The sequence below is a fragment of the Heterobasidion irregulare genome (assembly GCF_000320585.1).
Source record: "Heterobasidion irregulare TC 32-1 unplaced genomic scaffold scaffold_05, whole genome shotgun sequence".
Taxonomy (NCBI): domain Eukaryota; kingdom Fungi; phylum Basidiomycota; class Agaricomycetes; order Russulales; family Bondarzewiaceae; genus Heterobasidion; species Heterobasidion irregulare.
In genome coordinates this window covers 1415581-1438671 of record NW_009258201.1, presented here as the reverse complement: position 1 = coordinate 1438671, position 23091 = coordinate 1415581, and the positions used below count along the sequence as shown (strand labels likewise).

Here is a 23091-nt window from a genome sequence, read left to right as displayed (position 1 = left end):
CTCTCCGCTCTGCTCTCTCTCTCTCGACGTTTCACCCCCTCCCCGCGCGCTGGGACGCGGCGACCGTCCATGGCCCCTTCCTCATTGGAGAGGTGCCTCTCCCCATCCGTCCATCTCCTTCGTCCTCGAACTTCCCACTCTTTCCCACACTCCCACGTTTTGTCCCCAGTTCGTCCTCCCTCCCCGAGCCCTGCGCTTCCCTGGCTGCCACTCGCTCACAACGTCCTTCTAGCCGCTGCACTTGCCATCATTTCAAACAACCTTGTCGGTCCACGCCCCTTCTCCGCTCCCCGAATCTTCGTCTGCTGCTGTACCGCACCGCTTCCGAGCACCGCGTCCCACTCTCCCTAAACTAGCGCCCGTCATCATCCTCATCACCAGCATCAACACCACCCCATCACCATCATCTGTTCCCGCAATCTAATCATCGTCCAGCCGCGCACCTTCCTCCTTCCGCACGTTTTCACCACTCGCCCCGCGGTCCGTCCTCCCTTGTCTCTCCTCCGGCCCCGGCGATCTCTCCACTGCCCTCCTGCCTCCTCTATGCCCGCCCTTTAAACCCGTCGACTGCCTTGTTAATCCACCCCTCCCCCCACCTATGCCGGCACATACGTACTCTATGTCCGCTCTGGCCTCGCCGCCCGTCCACCCGACCTGCGCCCACGCCTCCCCTCCGTCCCTTGCCCGCGATCCGATCCCTCCCCCATCTAACATCATCACTCCATCATCTCACCATCCCATTGATCCCGTCCCCCCCCCCAAAAAAAAAACAATCCGCGACGCCCTCGCTCCGCATCGAATCGAAGCACGCGCGTTTCATTATCGCGCCATATAAACGCGCAGCCCTTCCCGTTCCGCCGAGCCTTCTCGCTGCCCTTCTTGTCTGCTGCTGCCCCTTCTTCTGCGGCGCTCCCCTGGCCACCATCTCCGGCCACTTATCTCGCCCAATCTACATATCGCCTTTGCTCGCCCCGTACTTATCAACCCCAATCGTGAGCAATCGCGATCGTCACACCTGGGCCCACGCACGATAAGTAGCGCGTGTTACACTGGTCGTCAGGCTGCCCGTGCTCGCCCGTGCTCGCCGCCCCCGCCGTCCGGCCCGAGCCCGCTGACGCCTCTCCGCCCGCTCGCCCCGAGCCTGAGCCCGAGCCCAAGCGTCCTGCTTCCGTCCTGCTTCCGACTTCCGAGCCCCGTCACGCGCACGCCTACGCACGTACGCGTCTCCGCCCCGCGAGCGCCCATTAAGCTGCATTCTCCCGAGCGTGCGCGCGCTCGCTCCGCGCCGGTCCTCGTCGCCCGCGAACGGGGGACGCATACGCATTCCCCACCCTCGGTCCCGCGACGCGCTCCCCTCTCCTGCCGCAGGCTCTACGCCCTCGCGCTTCCCACGCGGGCTGTAATTACACCGCTTTGCGACACGACGGCCTCTCGGGCCTCGCCTAGCCCCGCGCGCGCGCGCACGTCAAGAAACTCTATTGCGCGCGCGTCGCTTCCGCACCCAGAAGCAAGCTCCACCGCGCGTCGCGTGGGCCGCGTTTGGGCGCTCTGCGCCGGCCGCGCTTCGGAGTCCATGCGCTGTGTCGAGTCGAGCAGAACTTTAAAGCCCCGGATTCGCGATGGACGTTTCTGGGATGTGCGCGTGTGCATGGCGCTGCTGCTTCTCTTCTTTCTGACTTGCTTGTGCGAACGGAGCTTGGCTTGGACGACGAGCGTCGCCTGTGTGGACGTATGTGCGCGGGGTCTGCGATCGAGCACACGCACACGCCGGTCGCCCGCTTCGGGCCGCGAGCGCGATGAAAGAGGCTAGCGCGGCGCGGCGCGGCGCGGCACAGTAGCTGTCACCGCCGGCGCCACTGCTCGCCTGGTCGAGGGCCGGCGGCGACTTGGCGGGTGTGGATTGGGCGAGGGGCGCTGCCGAGATCGCCGCCAGCACCCCCCCAGGATCGCGCGCGCGAACTCGATGTCGGACGGTTCGGCGCGATTGGCGTCGCCGATTGGTGTTGCAAGTGCTCGCGCCGCCGTCTTGACGCGTGCGCGTCCGTCGATTCTGGGATAGGGTACTTGTATCGAGCTATGTCGAGTCTCTTTACGGCCTGATCCTGCTCGGCGAGCGCTGGGATGGCAGGGATGGCAGGGGATGTTTGATCGGGTAAGTATAGTCATGCGCACGACGGCGCGGCGGAGGCTCGGGCGCGTGCCCGTCACGTACAGCAGCCTCCAGGATAAGCCTGAATGGCAGGGGCGCAGCGCGTCTGATCTGCCGGCGGGGTCTTTGTGGCGGCAGGCACGTCCGTTTGCCTCGCGCGCTTCGGATCCTCGAGGATGGGGTCTGTCAGGGTCCGTCTGGACTCTGGAGCGACGCGTCGACGCCGTAGGCTTCCGCTCGCCGTGGTGGATCTTGTCTCGTCACTGAGGCGTCCTGTGTCGAGGCGCCGCCGAGGAACCCAGAAACGACGGTGTTCTCTTCGAATTTCAAACTTTACTCGTGCATGGCGACTTGGCTGGCTTTTTCGTATTTTTGCTGCCGTTTGGTCGTGGTCGGTGATTTGCCGTCTTGGTTGGATAGGGATGCCCGGTACACTACTGCATTGATGAATCGAATCCCTGATTTTTTGACACGCAGCGAGAATGGTTGTGAAGCCCATGAACATAGGCTCCTCGATCGGCCCTACTTATGTGCTCTCTCCCGACCTCTTCCTCCTTCCCATGAGCTAGGGCGCCATAGCGAGGGGCGAATCATCGATTTCTTGCCGTATTCGTGTAGCTGTGGCCATCGGCGTCGCGCTTGATGGGAACTCCGCGGTACGTGACGGCGAGTGTGTACACGGACACAATACTGATCGCAGGGTCGAGAGCAGCGTTGCAGAGAGCGGCGAGGAAGTGGAGAGCGGAAGGGGTCGGATCGATAGCGATCTATGGCATACGAGGCGGCGATGAACGTTTTCGAGGGGGCGGCGTGTGGGTGCGATGCCCATAACCTTTTGTCATACCCCCTCGTTCTGCTTCACCCAGCGATCGATCCCGTCCTCAATGTCGTCTGACTGCGACCGGCCAGCCTCTATAAGGCCTCGGATCGCCTCTAGGGGCGACCGCAGCTCGCCATCGCGCAGCCCGCCTTCCCTCCGTGGCCTCGGCAACCTGCCCCATCGGCCGCCGCCGCCTTCCTCTTCCCCGTCTTCTCACCTCCGACCTCCGACTCTCGCCAAGGCGCGCTGGGCGGCCGGGTCCCCGCCGCGTGCCAGGCCTCGTTTCAGCCGGCGTATGCCTGCGAGGCTTTGTCGGTCTCTCGGGGGTTTCCTCGCGAACGGTGGTCTGGTGGACATTGCTGGCTCGTGACGAGGTCTGTCCGTGGATCTGGTGGCGCTGGGTCCACCGCGTGTCTGGGCCGCTTCGGGGCTCGGTCCTCGTCCTCGTCGCCTCCCGCGCGACGTTGGTGTGCTGTCTGCACAGAGACGTGGTCGGGTGCCGCACCTGGGTGTGAGATCTGCTTTGGTGCAAGTCTGTGGTTGGCTAGTGAGTGGGCCACGCATATAGGTCCGATACTCAATGTGGATGCGGTCGGCGAGGGGCCACTGCCTGCTTCATATGGGTGGTTGACTCCATACTCTGAGGTTGGAGAGTCAGAGGAGGAAAGAAGGAGTGTCTATCGAGGTACTTGCCTAGGTATGCAGTCGAGCGTACTGCATCATTCATGGACAATGCGGCACCGGGAAGTGTCTCGTAGCCATAGGTGGCGCCGTACTGAGTACGGAAGGGTGCGTATTCGCTTTGGCAGTGGAGCGTGTCCGTTGCTGTTGGAGGTGATGCGGAGAGTGGCAGGTGACCAGTCAGGGAGATCGTTGAGGGGGGAGGTGTAGATGCCTGTAGGTGCTTATATCTGCTCACCGGCACCCCGTGTCTGCAGCATCTCGTCCTCGGCGCTCGTCTCCCTCTTCCCCTTCCTACTCGTACGCCTCGCGCTCGTTGATGCAGCGACCTTTATCTCAGCAAGACCCGCGACGACCACCATAAACTTCGCTCATATGTAAGCTATCGATCGCTCGTTCTTCCCCGTATATCAGGTCGCTCCCCTTTTATTAGAGGCGCCGTTGACACTCGTGGTCTACCTATATGGAATGACACGGTGGGCGGCGCAGCCTCCATCTCTGATGAACCTCGTGTTATCTACGCGAGCCCTGTCCATCAGGAGCGATTGCACGCAGGGTCTTGTCATTCCAAAAGCAGTCATTCTTTTGTGAGGCCCCTGGTTCTCTACTCGTCGCGTTGGTTGTCCGCTGATGATACTTATGATCACAGGCCGATTCGCTCCGCGTCTGTTCTTTCATTTTCGGTTCTCGTTTTCCTTGTGATACCATTCACACCGCACCTATCGCGTGCTCCGCGAGCAGTGTTCGTTGCGTGATGGACTCGTTTCACGTTTTCTCGGCCTATCGATGTGCTCTTAGACGTCACTTTTCATGTCAAAGTGTACCGCGACGCGGTGTCGGTCAGAACCGAAACCCGCCGACCGACGCGTTGAGAGAGGGCACAGAGGCCAGTGTATCTGGGGTCCCGCGACGCAGGAGCGTCGTCGCCGATGCGCGCATACAGCGCGCCTGCTCTGCCCTTATTTCGAACAGACCTGAAGACGAGACCGGATGATGCCACGCCGCGTTTGCGGTACCGATATCGATCGCGCGCTGTGTAAGTTTAGGCTCGGCGGTGTGGTGGTCAACTCGAGACTTATGCCCGGCGGGCACAGTATACAGAGCGCCGAGTGCCCTGGCGAACTCTAAGCAAATATTGCCTATGCGGAGCTATGCGGGCGCAGTCTGGCGCGGTACGCGATCGAGCATCTACATCTGCAGACCAACTGCCTTTGACCACTCTCAGACCGCAGACTTGGAAGAGGCTAGCGCGGCGCGGGAATCGTCGCCGCCGGCGCCCGTGCTTGCCCTGTCCAGGACAGTCCATGCTGCCAGCGGCGGCAAGTATGCAGCGTGCCGAGGTCGCCATTGCTGAATGATGCCGATGTGTACGTTGTGCCGCGGCTGCTCGAGGCGCTCACGAATCGATGTTGGCGCGGATTTCTCGAGGGACGATGCAGTGTACTCGGACGACGATGGTCGCAACGCAATCGGCGGCTGGTAGGAAGTGCTCGTGTGCAGCCGTGTCGCATGTAACGTGTGTGCATGTGTCGACGTGCCCTGACGCAATTCCGAGATATGTATATCGAGCTATGTATGGTACCGGTATCGAGCCTCTCCGCTGCCCCCTGGACGGATGCAGTGGGATGTTTACCGGGTGCATGTTTACGAGGGTGCAGGGAACTTGTTCAAGCGAGCGTCATCCGGATCTTATGTAGTTGGCTGGTATAAATGAAATCCAAGAGATTCGCGAGATAATTGTGCAGCCGTCAAGATGGCAACTTGGCGGCAGGCGAGAGGAGCTGGTAGGAGGAGGGAGGCGGCGGCGGCGGCGCAACGATAGCACGTGCCGAGGATCTCATCATCTAATATTCAGTGCAGATCCTCGTAGGCCTCAAACTCTAACGATGATGTCTCTTCCTCTTCCTGTTCTCCTTGAACAAAGGCACCTGGCGAGGGGCAAATTATCGCTTTCTTGTCGCATGTCGCACCGGTGTCGTGCGTCGCTCGTCTGAAGGGGATAGGAAATGTATATATGGAACAGAAACTCCGCGGTACGTGAAAACAAGCAAGTACATAGACACAACATTGAACAGAACGAAGAGAAATACGTTGCAGAGAGCCACGAGAGGCCACGAGTAGGTGAAAAGAGGCAGAGATCAGGATCGATAGCGATCCATGGCAAAGAAGCGGCGATAAAAATTTCAGGAAGGCGGCGCGTGGCCGTGTGCGTTGCCCATGACCTTTTGCCATACCCTCCTGTGCTGCTTCATCCAGCCATCGATCCCGTCTTCAATGTCGTCTGGCTGCGACCGGCCAGCCTCTATAAGGGCCCGGATCGCCTCCAGGAGCGACCGCACCTCACTGTCCAGCAGCTTCTCTCCCCCCACAACCCCGGTCACCTCCTTCTGCTCCAGGAAACTCTGCGCCTTCATCTCCCTCACCAACGCCGACCATTCTCCCGCCCGGACGCACGTCCTGCGCCTCTGGTGCGCGCCCAGCTCACGAAAGACGTACGTTCCGCAATTGGGGCACTCGCGCGGGATGCGCAGGTGCTTGGATTGGACGTGCCGGAGCATGTCGTGCTGCCTCCCATACCCCTTCGTGCACATCTTCCCCGTCTCCAAGCACACTGGCCATGCGCAGATGATCTTTTTCTTGCCTGGCGTGGCCGCTTTTTTCCTCACCTTTCTCCCATCCTCACCTGGTACCTCCGGCTCGAGCTCAGGCGCGGCCTTGCTCGCGCGCGCTATCGGACGGTTGGGTCCTCGCTGTGTGCTAGCCCCTGTTTCAGCCGGTGGTACACTTGCGAGGGTTTGTCGGTCTCGAGGGGAATCCTCGAGGTCGACGGTCTTGTATTTACTGCTGGTATGTGACCAGGTCTCGCCTGGTGGGACAAGACCTGTCCGTGGATCTGGCGGCGTCCTCTTCCCCTTGGGCGTCGGATCCACCGCATGTCTTGGCCGCTTCTGTATGCGGCCCTTGTCCACGTCGCCTTCTGCACGACGCTTCTGTGCCATTTGCACAGGGACGTAGTTAGCTACCGCATCCTGGAGCGGACGTGCGAGTCTGTTGTCAGCTGGTGGGCAAGCAATATTGACGTTTCCAGTACTCACCATTGATGCGGTCAGCGAATTGTGAAGGAACTCGGCGGCTGGGCCGTCCGCCAGAGTGTTGTATGCTTCGCCTGTGTGAACAGGCGATCCATGTGCGGCGGGGGCATGGGCGACGTTGGTCACGTCCTGTAGGTATATCGAAGTGAGCGGTATCATCACAGACCGAGAACAAGCGCGGCACTCACGTTCCATTCATCCGACAGCCAGTATGCAGCTGACATCCGGCTCGGCGCCGGTGCCCACGTCTGGGCCGGTCTTCTGTCGTAGCCCATCTCGGGGGAGACGGGCGTGTCAACTTGTTGTGCGCCGTAGTGGGCGCCGGCGTAAAGGTCCATTCCGATTGTGGCCCGGGACGATGGGCCACTGAGGTCGGAATATGGGTCGGTGGCCCCATACTCCGAGGGCGGGGAGAGGGGAGACGAGTGTTGGGAGGGAAATGAGGAAGAGAAGAATCCAAAGAGGTTTTCGTCATGGTGTGTGGACAAGTGGGCCGCATCGTCCATGGACAATGCGGCACTGGCGAGCGTCTCGTAGCTATAGGCGCCGTTGCGGTGAGTCTGATCGAAAGATGCGGCCATTTATGTTGAAGATGATGCGGAGAGCGATGGAAGTTTACAACGGCGATCGTTAAGGAGGGAGGCATGGGTGGTCATGGATGCTTATATCTGCTCACCAGCACCCCGTGCTTGCAGCATCCCTTCTTCGGCGCTAGTCTCCAGCTTCCTCACACCTACGCGTACGCGCATCACGGAACACCTTGCGCACGATAATGCAGCGAACTTTATCTGAGCGCGACGCGCGACGACCGCTGTGAACTTCGTTCACGTAAGCATCGATCGCTAATTGTTCCCCGTATATCAGGTCGCTCCCGTCGCATTGGAGGCGCCGTCGACACTCGTGGTCTACCTACCTGCATAGACATGGATGTAATGACACGTCCGAGGGCGCAGCTCCCATCTTTGATGAGCCTCGTGCTATCTACGCGAGTCCTGTCCATCAGGAGCGATTGGACGGAAGGTCTCGTAATTCTAGAAGGAGTGGTTGTTTTGTAAGGCTTCTGGCCCTCTACTCGCCGCGTTTGGTTGCAAGTTCATATTTCGCTGCTAATACTTATGATTATAGGCCAATCCGCGCCGCCTCTGTTCGTCGCGTTGTGGCTCTCGCATTCATTGCAATAGGCTGCATACTGCACCTATCGTGTGCCTCGCAAGCACTGCTTGTCGCATGTCGTCCTCATTGTATGTTTTCCCACTGGCCGTCGATGTACTCGGGGACGCCACTCCTCGTGTGAATAAGCGCATGACATGTATTCTTGATGCTTCTGCCCGCGCCGATGACATGAGGTCACCGACCTGGATCTATGCAGTTCATCCGGATTCTCAAGCTCCCAGACCTGACTTGAGCACGCTGGGAGCGCTCGACGACTGACGATTACCGCGTTGAAAACGTAACCGAAGCGTTGATGTTCTACCGACAGAAAGCCTGGACATGTCCGAACTCCGATTCTATGATACCTTGCGACGCGAAACCGCGTTCCTACCTCGAGGGACCCTGTCCCAACGTCGGACATTGGAAGATGAAATCAACAGCGCGCAGCAAACGATGAATTGTTGGGCTTGACTAGATCATGAGCAACATATGTAGCGTCTGACTAGCGTCTGTCGGAACAAAGCAGAGCTTGATCTCAGGACGGGGTGATGCTGATCTTCTCCGATCAACGACTGCCTGCGGTATCTTATCTTCGTCGATCGCACGAAACGGCTCACGTTTGGGCGCCTCCGGAGATCGATGAAAAGGAATCAGAACGACGGTGATAGGTAGCTCTGCTGCTCGAAGGCCGACTGTTCGAGAGCGAGAGCTTGTGGATCGCAAGTCGACGGACACCGTCAGACGCGCGGAGTCGCCTCTCGATCTCTGACGCCACTGCGGCATGACGGGCAAGGGCATCGCCCACCATATGGACTCCACCCAGGACACAGGCTTCAATACCGCATGAATCTCCCTCGGCTCTGCCACACTCAAGGGCGCGACCGCGTACGGAGACACTCAGGCTAGTACTACAGGCGAGTGGCCACAACGGCCGCGTGCTGGTGCCATGTATGCACGCGCGCACACGCTCTGTCGCCGTATTCAGGTGTTGGACGATGGGCCTCGCAGCGTTGGACCCCCCGCTTGCTTTGGGACCGCAGAGGATGTCAGGGACCTCGGCGGCGAGCTGCACAGGCGCGGGATAACCCTCGTGCTCCGTCGTCGTCGTCAACCCCATGGCCGCGCCCGCGCTCGCGCTCGAGAGCTTCTCTCGGCCGTTCGCGGAGTCGCGCACGCGTCGTACTTCCACGCGCGGTGCTTCGTGTCGCAGGGCGGCGGCGGCAGACTCCCGCTGCAGGATCTGACTATGGAGGCCGCACGAATGGGGGACTTGTGCTCCCATACCTCGTCTGGAGGTCGAAGTTTCACGTGTGGAGGACCACTGTACTCGTTGTAATAACACTGCAGAATTCTGGTTGTTGAGGTACCTTGCGGGGTACAGCGCATTGAATCAAGCAACTATATGCGTGGATACAGGCAGTTCTGGACATACGACGTGACGCAAGGTATAAATTCGAAAGACAGACAGAAAATGACGAGCGCAGTGGAATGTACCTGCGCCGGACGCTTATGACGAATAAGGTGTGATCTGAATGGTAGGCAATCTGAAGGGAGGGCGATCCGAATGATGCTCAACGCCATGGGATCGAATATCGGCTTGAGTTGAAAGATCATGATCGCCACAGAAAAGAAGGTCAAGCGTTCTGACCTCACGTCAAACACATGCTTGTTGCTCGGGGGGAAGCGTGCCCATCGTGCTCTGTCACAGCCCGGCAGGCCGCACCAGGACTCAATCCTGTGCAGTACAGCTCGAACGATGGTGGGCGTCAGATCGGGTTACAGCGGCATGTATCGCGCGGATAGCCTGCAGTAGCCCGCTGCAGCACGTCAAGCGTCAGGATCTGCGCCTGGTTTGGCGTCCTGAGACGTGAACGTCTAATGCTGTCCCGGAGGCCAGTGAACCAGTGCCACGCACACCGAACACGCCGGAAGCGCTCGGGGACATGAATAGAAGGTATATCATCACGGGGTGGCGTTTTACGAACAAACCTCCTTTGAGATGCGTTCATCTCGCGGCACAAACCGTGTTCGTCAACCACACGGGGATGTTTTTTTGTCTTGATCAGCTTATTACAGTGATTACGGTTCAGGTGGATGTTGCGATAAGGTGCTCGAAGAGCTGGCTTGTTGATATCATAGGCCATAGAAGAGCGTCGGGCGCTCATAATGAAAAACGTACGGCACGTACTGGATATATGCTGGCCTCATGATTCGCGAAACCCGGTAGCTCTGAAAATTGTCGCAGACAAGGAGGTGCCCTTGGGGCCTTTTGTCAGTGCTTCGTGCTTCGTTGATCTGATTTGCACTCATCGACTTCATACTCAAAAATGGGTTCCCTTGTGGCTGACATGGAGGAACCGGTTCAGGTGACCAATGACGAAATGATGGCATTCTTCCCACTCACCACGGACGCCAGATTCATCCCATGATGCACCCAACTTGTCTCTCAAATCTCTCCGACGCGTGGGTGATTCGCAAGGCGTAATCGTAATCGTCGCCGTTGATCTGAGTAATTGACCCCCATCTTCTCTGGGATTCTCCATGCTGAGCTCTATAAAGACCGCCTGCAGGGACCTGCTCCGTTTCAAGTTCCAGCCGAGCATCTCTCGCTACAGCTTCTACGGAGTCCAACTCGTCCACACCATGTCCAACGTCAACCACGCCGTCCCGAATGCGAAGGAATACTATCCCCTGAACAATCCTAGCATCGGCGCGACCCTCTCGCCCGTGCGTGCTGCTCTCGTTGGGTGGTTCGCTCGTGCATCTGATCACGTTGGAATTTTAGGAAACGTTCCCCCAGAATGCGAAGCTCCCTGCTCTGTTTCAACCCCTCACCATTAGAGGTGTCACGTTCAACAACCGCATCTTCGTCGTAAGTACCATCAGGCATCGCATAGTAGGCCACTAGTTCAGCGCACTGAGGTGGTCCGCTATTCTAGTCGCCCATGTGCCAGTACAGCTCGGATAACGGGCATGCTACAGAATGGCATTTTGTTCATCTCGGGGTGAGCACCTTGGAATTTAGACGCGCGTCTTATCAGAGCTGAACGTCTCGGCGCGTACTCAGGGATACGCGACCCGCGGCGCCGGTGCGATCACTGTCGAAGCGACCGCCGTCGTCCCAGAAGGGCGTATTTCCCCACAGGACGCTGTACGTCCTTCGTGACTTTCACGCTATCCCGGCGGCGAGGACTCATGGCGGACGCGTGCCCTGCAGGGACTCTGGACAGACAGCCAGATCGCGCCCTTGAAGCGCATCGTCGATTTTGCGCACTCCCAAGGCGCGAAGATCGGCATCCAGCTCGCCCACGCCGGTCGCAAGGCGTCGACTCTCGCGCCTTGGGTGTTCGCGAGTGCTGATCAGACACATCGCGCGAGCACCTGGGTCGCACAGGAGAGCGAGGGCGGTTGGCCTGACAATGGTAAGCGGAGGTTTTGAACGCATGAGGTTATGCGTCCCGTTCACTAGGCCCAGTCTACGCACCTAGCGCGATCGCCTACGATCCCATTCACCCAAAGCCGAAGGCCATGACTGAGGCCGATTTGAATCGAGTCGAGGAGGCCTTTGTCGCAGCTGTCAAGCGCTCAGAGGAAATCGGATGTAAGGCGCTCTTTGCGTCGTGAGCAGGCTCACCGAGCTGACGCAGTCCTACAGTCGATTTCATCGAGCTGCACGGTGCGCACGGTTACCTCTTGCACGAGTTCCTATCCCCGCTCTCCAACATCCGTGAGGACGCCTACGGCGGACAATCGCTGGAGAACCGCATTCGCTGGCCGCTGAGCGTGATCAAGAGCGTCCGCGCTGTGTGGTCCAAACCGCTCTTCGTGCGCATCAGCGGTACGGACTGGGCTGAGGGCCCCGAGAAAGGTGACGACGGTTTATGGAAACAATGGGGCATTGAGCAGAGCAAGATCTTCGTTGGCGAGCTGGAGAAAATCGGTGTCGATTTGATCGACGTCAGTTCCGCCGGCAACTGGGCCGCACAGAAGATCCCCGTTGGACCCGGATACCAGGTTCGCATCCTCTCTCTACCAGATTTACCTGACCCGTTTCCTAACATGGGTCATCGTATCAGGTTCCTCTCGCGGAGGCTGTCAAAAAGGCCTATCCTAACATATCTGTCGGCGCTGTCGGTTTCATCACCACAGCCGAGCAGGCGAATGATATTCTCGAAGCTGGGAAAGCCGACGTTGTTTTCCTCGCGAAGGAGCTCATCCGGACACCTCACTTCCCGCTCCTCGCTGCTCAGCAGCTAGGCGTCGCCGTCAAGCCAGCGAATCAGTATGAGCGCGGCTGGATGCCCTTGATTACGCCAAAGAAGAATTGAATGGCCTGCTCATGATGTGCTCGACGTCGTTGGAGGTGGTTGTAGGACTAGAAAGGATCTGATCACTAGCAGTGTATCAGGACAGAAAGTGAACCATATGAGATAAGGCATAGATATACATGCCATGTTGCGAGAGTGCTTACTTAGACTATTAATGTCGAACCTTTTCTCTCCGGAAAGGGTTGGAGGGGAAGTCATTTGACAATCAAGTCCAACAACGGGCATTATAATTTAATCGACATTTTCAATTCATACCACCACATATTCGTCTGTAGATTTACACCAAGCAGTTGCGTAGAATCAAATCGAGAGGCATTGGTGAACTTACTCTACAAGTCTACAAGAGGGCGTCGCTGCATGCGGGTAGTGATGATGAGCGAGCACGTGGCGGCGTTGAGTGCCTAAAATGGGAGCGTGAGAGGAGGGACGAATTGCCAGCTCGAGTGGTCTGCAGTACATCCCTGACGATGACCATGAAGACGCGATTGTCTTTCCGACTTCCTTCATGTCGTTCATACTCGACGCGCCTGCCAGAGAAGCCCCGGATGCGCCATCCAGACCCTCTGGTTAACAACCCTCACGCGACTACGACCACATTGCCAGGCGACTTGACATTTATTCATCGCCCTCCTCCGTCGGCGCCCACTCCTCTATCATACATCACAAACCCAGCATCGCCACTACTCAAGCCTCCATCGCCCTCGCCTTCTGCAGACGCCTCGCTCCCTCCACTCCTTCACAAGGCCGCGGAGCCAAAACCGCGGATGTCTGACAAGGACCTCACAGAGATGCGCCGGCTGCGAGCCATCAATCCCGCGTACTACACGCGGAAGCGGCTAGCAGAACGGTTCAACTGCACAGAGACGTTCGTCGGGTACATGGCCAAGCTATCGACAGGAGCGCACCGCGTAGCGCTGCAGAAACGTGAGCGCGAGCATGAGTCGGCACGGAACAAGTGGGGAGAGAAGAAGTTGATTGTTCGGGAGATCAGGAGCAAGCGAAAGGAGTTTTGGTAGAGATCGGGCGGTCACAGGTCAGGTGTCGCTGGCTGTTAGAGTTGAGCGGAGTGGGAGTTTACGCGTTACGACGATGGGCAGGTCTGTTTTCTGCGCGCGTGTCTAACCTAATCATATGAGCATGTCTCAACCCTGAGCTCCCTCCGCGTTGTCCCCGAGTGCCCGGTCTTCCTCGCATGCGATAGAGGAGGTTCGCGAAACGACCGCAAGACAATGCGATGCTACTGGCTGCCGCCTGGGTCTAGCACTTTAGGAGCTCTAGGAGCGCAGCGGCGTCCCGAGCTCTTCCGTCTGACACCCTCTTCACAGGCTAACGGTGGCACATGATTCGCTTTCGAGGAGACCGTCTCCTTCAGCGCCTCCTTTCTGTCCGCAATTCGTCTCGCGCACAGAGTCGCGCGACCTGGATGAGCAAATTTGGGTGCCCGAATGTCGGCGAGACGCGGGTAAGCCAGGATGGGTTGTCCAAAAGTAGGCGTGCCCAGCGAGGGAACCGATGATACCGTTCCCTCGCTCCGTCCCAACAAAGACACTCCTGATGCAGAAAAGGGACATCTCTACAGGCTTTATATGGCACGGTAGGCCTGCCCCAGGGTTTCACCAGAAACCCCCCCATTCTCACCCCAGTGCCCCATCACTCACGAGTCATCTTAACTCGCTTCATTACATCTTCCCACCCGTCGAGTCATATATATATGCTGCTCGCTATGCCTGCTCTCCTCACTGATACTCTCACTGACGGCATGCAGCTTAACGCCGCAGCTAGGGCGACGACAAAGTTTTTCACAAGGCTTCCCCCGCCAAATTTCAGCCAAGCGACTCATCGCTCTCGTTCCCTTGCTCAGCTGCGCTCCAAAAATAATGGACTCGAGAAGTATATATTTCTCAACGGACTCAAGGAGCGGGACCCTGCATTGTTCTACAGCATCCTCTATGACAACATGAGGGTGAGTGTATCAATATCGGTCTTGTTGTCTGCTAATACATAATTATCGGCATGTAGGAGATAGTCCCTATCCTGTACACACCGACAGTGAGTTTAGGTCTACCGACTCCGTAGCCGTACTTAATTGGATAATGTTAAGGTCGGTGATGCTTGCCAAAATTACTCACACATCTGGCGCCGGCCTGAGGGTCTGTATGTGTCTATTGGGGATAAGGGCCGCATCCGCGACGTCTTGTCCACATGGCCCAATCTCCGCGAAGCCAGAATCGCCGTGGTCACAGACGGTCAGTATGTTGGAATTATTTGGACTTATTCTCCACTCATCGTATCATGCAGGCTCTCGTATCCTAGGGCTGGGTGACCTTGGTGCGAACGGCTTGCCTATCAGCATAGGTAAACTGTATGAGATCGTCTTCCCAGTCCAGCGCTGCGCATGAGTACTTAACCGTACTATGGCAGTGATCTCTATATCGCTGGCGCGGGCGTTCGTCCGACGTCTACAGTGAGATTCGCTTTCTGATATATGCCGTTGTTTAATTGACTTAACTTCTCCTCTAGGTCCCGATATGTCTCGACGTCGGTACGTCTACTGAGAAGTACCTCAACGACCCACTTTATATCGGAGTCCGTCGCCCACGTCCCAATGCGATCGAGGTAAAACCTTCGTGTGCTCACAATTTCTCTCCTCTGACCACGGTCTGTCTACCAATGGCAGATGGACGAGTTCATGCAGGAATTCATGGAAGCTATGAAAGAAGTCTTCCCGCACCTTCTCGTTCAATTCGAAGATTTTTCCACCGACAACGCCTTCAAGTATCTCGACATGTTTCGTAGAAAGTACCGGTGCTTCAATGACGATGTTCGCGAATTCCACAAAAGAAATCATGGGGCGTCTCGTGTGCTGAACTTCCCTTTATGCAGATTCAAGGGACCGGTGCGGTCGTCCTCTCCGGCTTTTTCAACGCAGCTCGCCTGGCATCCGCTGCATCCGGTCTCCCGCTCTCCAATCACAGGATTCTCTTCTTCGGTGCCGGCTCGGCTGGTATCGGTGTCGCGAAGCAGTTATTGTCGTTCTTCAAGTTCCAAGGCATGTCAGAGACAGAAGCGAAGAAGCAGATCTGGGTACGTCTCCATCCTTGAAAATATTAAAGATGTCGACCAATACGTGTTGCTGTCAGACTGTCGACTCGAAGGGTCTTATCACGGCTGACAGGCAAGGACTTCAAGAACATAAGAAATGTGAGTTGAGACAGGCGTCCTGCAAGACATAATCGTATATTGGGTTGACGCTTCCGATGCATTAGTCTTCGCCCGGACCGACTATGAAGGCCCTCCTCTTACTAACTTGGTCGATATCATCAAATACGTCAAGCCCACAGCCCTTTTGGGTCTCAGTACCATCCGCGTCAGTCTCTACGCTCAGTGCTGTTGGGATACGCTCTAACCAGTCATTGCTGGATCACTAGAATGCTTTCAACAAAGAAGTTGTCTCGACCCTAGCTACACTCAACGAACGCCCGATCATCTTCCCTCTCTCGAATCCCGTAGCCCTATGTGAATTAGATTACCAAGAGGCAGTCGAGTGGTCAGAGCTTCCGTACAAGTGCGGTTCGCTAGCGGCATCGCTCATATAATCTTTGTTCCCACAGGACAAATGGCAAAGTCATCTTCGCTTCTGGCTCCCCCTACCACTCAGTCATGCACGCCTCCAAAACTCACGAGCCGGGCCAAGGGAACAACATGTACATCTTCCCTGGCATCGGCCTCGGCACCATTCTTTCCAGATCTTCGCAGGTCACAGACTCGATGATCGAACAAGCGTCGCTCGCGCTCGCTGGGTCGTTGGACGAGGACGAGACCGAGGCAGAGTTGGTATATCCTCGGCTGGATAGAATCCGAGACGTCAGTGCCCAGATCGCGCTGTCTGTCATCAGGGCTTCACAGAATGCGGTGAGTAGCGCGATGTCGACTCCAAGGATAGTTGTTGATCGGCGCCTGCAGAATATGGACAACTCTCCGACGCTGCGCCATGTCACGGATAACACACTCCTGTCGTATATCAAGGAGCAGATGTGGGACCCGAAGATGTTTGAGAAGAGCAGGATGTAAGTTTCGCGGGGACTGGTTAGAATATGCTTCAAGGTTTCACTCTGTCATGTTGTCAAATAATCTGTAACATGCTATGTATGTACTACCAGGATGCTGTTTGGTGCTGCTTCGTTCAGTTCAATTCTCATCATCTCGTCGGGCGAACAAAAATGTGTTTGATTGGCGTGTCATTGCAGAGTTCTAATACAACCTTGATGCATCTATCAAGCATCCACCTCCTCCCCAACCGCCACGCCCTGTGCATCGACTCCACCGTCTTTCCCAAGTCTCCACTTCCCGATCATGAACCGATGGTTTACGGCTTCCAGCCTTGGCAAACATGCCGCCCCACCGCACCCCCCCGTCTTCTGCATCGGAATTAGATAGAAAACCTCTTTCACGCGGGAGTGCAGCAACGCCATGGAGCACATGATGCAGGGCTCGTGCGTAGTGAAAAGTGAGTGCGAGGTGAGGAGGTAGCGTTGTCCGTTCTGGACTTCCGAGTCCAATGCTGCAACGGGAGGAAGGGGCGGCGCGTCAGAGACAGAGGAGGGAGGGCGCTCATGAGGCGTGCTGGTGCTTCGGTAGTCCGCAACTTGTCGAATGACGTTGAGGACAGAATGTCGAAGGGGATGAGAGGCGGATGTTCGCGTGTCGTGGGCGGTAAAGGAAGGAGTTGCATCCGCCGCGTTTGCGTTATCGAAGGGTGCAGGCACGTAAGAAACGATGGGGAGCTTAAGCAGAGATACCTGTCAGAAACGGGCCAGAAATTGGAGGGGAGTAAAGCAGACCTCGCCTGATTCTTGAGCTTTTCGGGCCTCCTGGACTACAAAGCGCATCGCTTGTAGCGCCCAACGCGCCCGTGCGCGCGACCACTGCTCCGGTTCGTATTTGCGTCTCGGTGCAAACACTGTCGGCCAGAGGGTGTTTTTGAGCTGCAAGGAGTTCGGTGTCAGTGCAGCGGTGCGAGGGACGGGCAGCTGATAGAGTTTGGAAAGGCCAAGATCAGGGTCGCGAGGAAGTGACGGCGGAGAAGAGGCAGTGGACACAAGGAGGGTCGAGTGCGTGGGAAGCTTGCGAACGCGTTTGAGATGCGCAAGGGCAGGCGTGTCATGGCCTGACTGCCTGAGCCATCTGTAAAAAGAAACGTATGTAAGGCGAAGAGTAGATCGGAAAGCAGGTCTCGATTACTTCAGCATTGTGGTGGTATGGCGAGGGTTTGGAACATCGACCACCCAGGCTAGGACTGGTACGACGAACTGAGCCTTTAGAGAGAGGTTGCGGATATGTCAGACGAGAACACACCTTTACGAATAGAACCTATGTCTTCTTCCTCTTCTTCATCTGGTGTCAGTTTTATTCTTGTAAAGGGAAGGTGCTCCTCGGTCACGATCTCGTTGGGGTTTCCGCTGTAGAATGAATCTTCTACAACGTTTGAAGCACCAGTCTCGTCTTCAATACAGGTCAAGCCTCCCCATCCGTCGTCTGGTTCCGATTGATTATCGGACACACGATCGACGGCATCGGACGGATTGAACCAGAGATTGTGCCCATAGAATATGCATAGCTCTTCGTCTGTCTCGACAGTCCTAGTCGTAGTAAACCGAATGGACTCCGTCGTCGTATCCATGGTATATGTGACATTTGGCGAGCTAGAATGATTGAATAGAGACCCTAGAATATGTCTCAGAGGCATTCCATGGCAAAGAGTCAGAGGGACGCACCAAGACCGAGAGCTAATGCCATGCGGCCGTCTCTTTGTCTGAACGTATAATGATCTAACGCTGTGTGCTTTCCATGGGCTTCATATTCCTCTGAAGAAAAAAGCAGGACTGGGCTGATCTCTACGATCGTCCGCGCTGGAATTGTACGTGATGCTAAGGCGCCAAAATTCGAGTCAAAAATCGGCCGTCGCTACTCTTTTCGAAGATAACACTCACCGAAAACGCCTCGACCCTTGCCATCAGAGTACTTGATGCAGCACCCAGTGCTATTCAGATGCTCCGGCGCTTTAATGATTTTTGTCGAGCCTTGTGCAAGCCCTTGCTCGAGGTTAGACAGGAAGTCAGACATCAGCCACCGACGCGCGCAGAATGTGGCACATGACCTCGACACGTCAATCAAGTTTCACGCGTCGGCGACGTGGCTTCCGTCTACCACGTCCTTGTGCACGACGCTTTTCCTTTCCCTTTCTCTCACACCCCAGCCTTCGGAATATTTGACTCGACGGGCTCGAGGATAGTGGCTTGCAATGGCAAATCCTCTGGCACCGAGGCCGTTGCCTTCGGTTCTCCTCTTCTCCCTGGTGCCCATCGCCAGCTGGTTTATTGTACGGCCACTCATCGAACCAATACCTGCTTTGCCGGCTTTGCATGTCTCACTTGGATTGTCCATCTTTGCACTACTGTTAACTCTCTATCTGGTTCCTGCCTTGGGTCCGACATTCATCCAAGCCAATCTGAAAGGAAAAGATCTGCTGAAGACATATTATAATCCTATGTAAGCCGGCCCGATCAACAATATGTCTGAGTGCTCACCGTTGACCACTCATATAGACCGGAAAGTCTCGGACTCGTCTGTGCCTCGATATACATCCTCCTGCTCATCATCTTCATTCCATTCGCATTCTCCTCGATCTCGCTGACCCAGTCGCATACGCAATTCACCGTCCACGAGGGCATTATAATCAATGAGTTCCCACACTACCAGGTGAGATTCCATGCTCTCGAGTTTGCCCTGTTTGTTGAGTGGTGCCTGCCGGCATCAAGTTATCCGTCTACCTCTCATCGCTCCTGTCCCTCCTCATATCGACCCTTCTAGGCTTCCTCGACGATGTATTCGATATCCGGTGGAGACACAAGCTCCCCATTCCGATCATCGCCTCTATACCTCTTCTCATGGTCTACTATGCTGAGCAAGGTAACACTCACGTAGTCGTACCATTACCTTTGCGTCCCTTCTTTGGTACACTGGTCAACCTCGGTAAGCCTATGAATTATGTTCTGCCTAGATGCGTACCGATCCTTTCGAAGGTCCAATCTATTATCTCTACATGTCCCTTCTCTCTACCTTCTCCACTAATAGCATCAATATCCTCGCTGGCATCAACGGCTCTGAGGTCTCTCAAGCTCTCGTGATAGCGCTCTCCGTAGTTCTCAACGATCTTTTGTATCTCCCGTGGCCTGTCGGGTTTCGCATCCCCCTACACCTTCTTGGATCTCCGACCGAGGTTGAGGTCGGTGGTGTATGGAGTGCGGGGATGGCATACGGAAGCAAGGAACTTGTCGAGCGACATCTATTCAGTTTATATTTCATGCTGCCTTTGGTAGGTGTATGCCTCGGGTTTCTGTATCATAACTGGTACGAATTCTTGTCAAGCCTTTGGACTAGTGAAATGACATTCTTGTGATCAGGTATCCCGCACGAGCGTTCCCCGGAGACACCCTATGCTATGTGACTGGCATGGCCTTTTCAGTCGTTGGTATCCAAGCGCACTTCTCGAAAACGCTCCTCCTTTTCTTCCTTCCCCAAATCTTCAACTTTCTCCTTTCCTGTCCGCAACTATTTGGACTCGTCCCGTGCCCTCGACACCGTGTGCCTCGGTACGTTATCCCTGACAGAAATCTGTACCCCTGTCTGACCTTTCAACAGGTTCGATCCGAATGCCAACCTGCTATATCCGTCAAAAGTGCAATTCCTGCAGCGGCCTTCGAAATTGACCGCGCTCACTCTGCGCACGCTGTCGACGCTTCGGCTTACAGAGCTCACGATCCACCCAGACACAGGACACATACTCGAAGCGACGAACTTGACCATTCTCAACTTTCTGCTGTTGAAATTAGGCCCCATGCAAGAGAAGAGACTCACACAGACGCTCATCGGTGTTCAGGTGTGTGCTCTCTGCATCCTCGAAGATATAAGCAGTCTTCCTGAAGCGCAACAGGTGGCAGGCAGCGTCGTTGCGTTCACCGTTCGATACGGTCTCGCGAACTTGGTGTACGATGGCGACCGTCGGTAGCATTTCCGCAGCATGTTTGGAGGTACTTAATACATTTGAATTGCGACATACGGCGACAGCTTGGGGAGGCACGGAACGCCGACGCTCAGGAATCTCAGGACTGACCGCGGACGGGGATGGGCTGTTCCGCCTGGCGGTGTGGTTCCTATCCGTCCCGCATACGGGCATAGTACGGAGATCCGGGCGAGGGGTCTGGAATGGCAGTGGGCGCTACGGCGCGAAGCCGACGACGCTTGTCTTGTGCTAGTTCATGGACCAACTGTGATGTCATGCCTCGGCTGTGATGTAGCATGAAAGGCGCATGATTCACATGCTGAGGGTGTCGCCATGCAGTCACGGTCGTAATAAGACAAGAAGATACTGAAGCCTGCGAACGACGAACACGAAAAAGCACCAGCGCGGTCCAAGAGGTGGACATACGCTGCCAATGTGTTCATGGATTGGACGGCGGCTGGCGCAGAGTGCGGGGAGCCGCGCAGGACTCAACGGCTGCTGGCAGAACCTGGGCTCATCTTTCGCCGCTCGGACGCGGGCGGCAGCCAGAGCGGGGTCGAGCTGGTGCGGGGTAACGTAATCACATGCCAGTTGCCGCCCCGCATGCCCTAATCGGGACGTGCAATGCCAACCGGCACAAAGCCAATGAACCCATTAAATCGTACTCCCCCCCTGCTTTCGACACTCATATTCCCACCAACCCCTCCCCCCATCACACAACATGTCCCTCAGTGAGCGAGCACAATTTAAGGCCGAGGTCGCCCAGGTCGAGCAGTGGTGGAAGGTCGGTTCTCTCCCCGTTTTGCTCGCGCGCATCGCCCTCAACAGTAAAGTATTCAGGGCCCACGCTTCGCACTGGTGAAGCGCCCCTACACCGCCGAGCAGGTCGTCTCCAAGCGAGGAACCATTCCGATCTCATACCCTTCAGATATCCAGGGAAAGAAGGCCTTCAATCTCTTCTCGGAACACTTCAAGCGGGGGACACCCTCGCACACCTATGGAGCGTGAGTCGGATCACACAACCGAGCGTGGTACTCCATACTTATTTGTGCATCAGCCTAGACCCCGTGCAGGTCACTCAGATGGCCAAATATTTGGAGACAGTGTACGTCTCCGGATGGCAGTCGTCTAGTACCGCGTCGAGCACGAACGAACCGGGTCCCGATCTTGCCGGTACGTCTACGACTCCTTCCTAAATCAATATCAACCATATAACATTTTCACAGATTATCCATACAACACCGTACCTAACAAGGTTGAGCACCTTTTCATGGCACAGCTCTTCCATGACCGCAAACAGCGCGAAGCCCGCTCCCACCTCTCGGACGCTGAACTCGCCTCAACACCGATCGTCGACTATCTCCGACCCATTATTGCCGATGCCGACACGGGACACGGTGGTACCTCGGCGGTTATGAAGCTCACCAAACTGTTTGTTGAGAAAGGCGCCGCGGGCATTCATATCGAGGACCAGGCGGCGGGGACAAAAAAGTGCGGACACATGGCCGGAAAGGTCCTTGTACCAATCCAGGAGCACATCAACCGCCTCATCGCCATCCGGTTGCAGTTCGATATCATGGGTGTTGAGAACCTCGTTGTTGCGCGGACGGACTCGGAGGCTGCGACGCTCATCACAACGAACGTCGACGAGCGGGACCATGCGTTCATCCTCGGTGCCACAAACTCGTCTCTTCAGCCACTCGTGCGTGTCATGAAGGAGGCTGAGGCGTCAGGGAAGACGGGCGATGCGCTGCAAGCTGTCGAGGACGAATGGGTCGCCCAGGCAGGACTACAGCTCTTCTCCGTTACACTCGCCGACGCGCTCAAGGCCCAGACATCGGCCTCGCCAGCCATTCTTGCCAAGTTTTCCGCCCGAATCGCGCATGCGGCCTACTCTGACGCTGTCATCATCGCCCAAAAGGAATTCGGCCTCAAGACAGTACCTTTCTGGGACTGGGACTTGCCTCGCACGGTTGAGGGATACTACCGCTACCAGGGCGGCACGCAGTGCGCTATCAACCGCGCGATCGCGTTCGCTGGGTACGCGGACCTGTTGTGGATGGAGACCAAGAAGCCGATCTTGGCCCAGGCGAAAGAGTTCGCAGACGGCGTGCACAGCGTGCACCCTCAGCAGTGGCTGGCGTACAACTTGAGCCCGAGTTTCAATTGGGATGCTGCTGGCCTCGGGCAGCAGGATATGAAGGACTACGTATGGCAGTTGGGGAAGCTCGGCTTTGTGTGGCAGTTCATCACGGTCAGTCATGACGCCCATGATCGCGCGGTGTGTTTTGCTGATGATGAATGGCATAATGCCCTAGCTCGGAGGCCTGCACTCGAACGGGTACATCTCGGACCTGTTCGCACAAGCCTACGCAAAGGAAGGCATGAAGGCCTACGTGGAGCTTGTCCAGCGAAGAGAGCGCGATCTCGGCACAGATATGCTCACTCACCAGAAGGTACGAGATTATCTTGTACCCGAGCACGGGTTGCTGACCAGTCGGCGTATTATCACAGTGGAGCGGTGCCGACTATGTCGACTCGTTGTTGAAGACCGTCACGGGCGGTGTATCGTCGACAGCAGCGATGGGGAAGGGTGTCACAGAGTCGCAGTTCTCCAAAACTAAGTTGTGATCGTCGTATGGACATTGCCTATTGTACAGTTTGTAGTCGAGCATTTGATTTTCTATCGCACACGGAAAAATAGCATCAGTAGCATTTCCTATTACCATCGGGATGAGTTTGGTGTGAACGCAACAACTGACTTGGTCGAAAAGGGAAAGTTGCGGTTACTAAATTTGGCAGGAGCA

At 56.4% G+C, this 23091-nt stretch overlaps 11 protein-coding genes across 11 annotated transcripts; 8 read left to right on the top strand and 3 right to left on the bottom strand.

The window, feature by feature from the left end:
- Positions 1–69: 69 nt before the first annotated feature.
- On the top strand, positions 70–424 carry HETIRDRAFT_451507 (uncharacterized protein; the record flags this gene model as incomplete). Its single annotated transcript, XM_009548107.1, has 2 exons — positions 70–168; positions 233–424. The coding sequence occupies 2 exons, from the start codon at positions 70–72 to the stop codon at positions 422–424; spliced, it is 291 nt and encodes a 96-aa protein (XP_009546402.1).
- A 195-nt stretch (positions 425–619) lies between these two features.
- HETIRDRAFT_451506 (uncharacterized protein) lies at positions 620–2416 on the top strand (the record flags this gene model as incomplete). The annotated part of the gene is made up of 6 exons (XM_009548106.1): positions 620–748; positions 807–992; positions 1061–1636; positions 1696–1729; positions 1836–2033; positions 2163–2416. 6 exons carry the CDS (start codon positions 620–622, stop codon positions 2414–2416), a joined length of 1377 nt encoding a protein of 458 aa, XP_009546401.1.
- A 323-nt stretch (positions 2417–2739) lies between these two features.
- On the bottom strand, positions 2740–4012 carry HETIRDRAFT_451505 (uncharacterized protein; the record flags this gene model as incomplete). The annotated part of the gene is made up of 6 exons (XM_009548105.1): positions 2740–2916; positions 2994–3141; positions 3187–3268; positions 3310–3609; positions 3711–3794; positions 3889–4012. The coding sequence occupies 6 exons, from the start codon at positions 4010–4012 to the stop codon at positions 2740–2742; spliced, it is 915 nt and encodes a 304-aa protein (XP_009546400.1).
- Positions 4013–4034: 22 nt separating this feature from the next.
- Positions 4035–5287, top strand: HETIRDRAFT_409582 (uncharacterized protein). The gene has a single exon (XM_009548104.1). The coding sequence runs from the start codon at positions 4792–4794 to the stop codon at positions 5002–5004; it is 213 nt and encodes a 70-aa protein (XP_009546399.1). The 5' UTR covers positions 4035–4791; the 3' UTR covers positions 5005–5287.
- Positions 5288–5833: 546 nt separating this feature from the next.
- Positions 5834–10059, bottom strand: HETIRDRAFT_118183 (uncharacterized protein; the record flags this gene model as incomplete). Its single annotated transcript, XM_009548103.1, has 9 exons — positions 5834–6679; positions 6746–6871; positions 6931–7302; positions 7656–7773; positions 8098–8227; positions 8286–8365; positions 8512–9215; positions 9389–9629; positions 9812–10059. 9 exons carry the CDS (start codon positions 10057–10059, stop codon positions 5834–5836), a joined length of 2865 nt encoding a protein of 954 aa, XP_009546398.1.
- Positions 10060–10491: 432 nt separating this feature from the next.
- HETIRDRAFT_475319 (uncharacterized protein) lies at positions 10492–12398 on the top strand. The gene is made up of 8 exons (XM_009548102.1): positions 10492–10621; positions 10680–10766; positions 10834–10899; positions 10962–11045; positions 11112–11316; positions 11370–11495; positions 11550–11908; positions 11971–12398. Exons 1-8 carry the CDS (start codon positions 10538–10540, stop codon positions 12220–12222), a joined length of 1263 nt encoding a protein of 420 aa, XP_009546397.1. The 5' UTR covers positions 10492–10537; the 3' UTR covers positions 12223–12398.
- A 289-nt stretch (positions 12399–12687) lies between these two features.
- Positions 12688–13384, top strand: HETIRDRAFT_440085 (uncharacterized protein; the record flags this gene model as incomplete). Its single annotated transcript, XM_009548101.1, has 1 exon — positions 12688–13384. A coding segment is annotated over one exon (551 nt), but the record flags the coding sequence as incomplete, so codon positions are not given.
- Positions 13385–13981: 597 nt separating this feature from the next.
- Positions 13982–16293, top strand: HETIRDRAFT_51829 (uncharacterized protein; the record flags this gene model as incomplete). Its single annotated transcript, XM_009547559.1, has 13 exons — positions 13982–14185; positions 14242–14271; positions 14324–14468; positions 14521–14584; positions 14644–14686; positions 14743–14838; positions 14900–15043; positions 15106–15306; positions 15363–15423; positions 15489–15589; positions 15651–15769; positions 15834–16134; positions 16186–16293. 13 exons carry the CDS (start codon positions 13982–13984, stop codon positions 16291–16293), a joined length of 1617 nt encoding a protein of 538 aa, XP_009545854.1.
- Positions 16294–16496: 203 nt separating this feature from the next.
- HETIRDRAFT_318507 (uncharacterized protein) lies at positions 16497–18345 on the bottom strand (the record flags this gene model as incomplete). Its single annotated transcript, XM_009548100.1, has 6 exons — positions 16497–17006; positions 17064–17406; positions 17464–17518; positions 17584–17946; positions 17997–18149; positions 18213–18345. The coding sequence occupies 6 exons, from the start codon at positions 18343–18345 to the stop codon at positions 16497–16499; spliced, it is 1557 nt and encodes a 518-aa protein (XP_009546395.1).
- A 178-nt stretch (positions 18346–18523) lies between these two features.
- Positions 18524–20290, top strand: HETIRDRAFT_51113 (Glycosyltransferase, family 4; the record flags this gene model as incomplete). The annotated part of the gene is made up of 7 exons (XM_009547538.1): positions 18524–18771; positions 18837–18981; positions 19041–19254; positions 19305–19632; positions 19686–19874; positions 19924–20153; positions 20208–20290. 7 exons carry the CDS (start codon positions 18524–18526, stop codon positions 20288–20290), a joined length of 1437 nt encoding a protein of 478 aa, XP_009545833.1.
- A 715-nt stretch (positions 20291–21005) lies between these two features.
- On the top strand, positions 21006–23005 carry ICL3 (isocitrate lyase; the record flags this gene model as incomplete). The annotated part of the gene is made up of 6 exons (XM_009547611.1): positions 21006–21068; positions 21125–21288; positions 21342–21457; positions 21511–22538; positions 22603–22740; positions 22799–23005. 6 exons carry the CDS (start codon positions 21006–21008, stop codon positions 22913–22915), a joined length of 1626 nt encoding a protein of 541 aa, XP_009545906.1. The 3' UTR covers positions 22916–23005.
- Between the last annotated feature and the right edge of the window lie 86 nt (positions 23006–23091).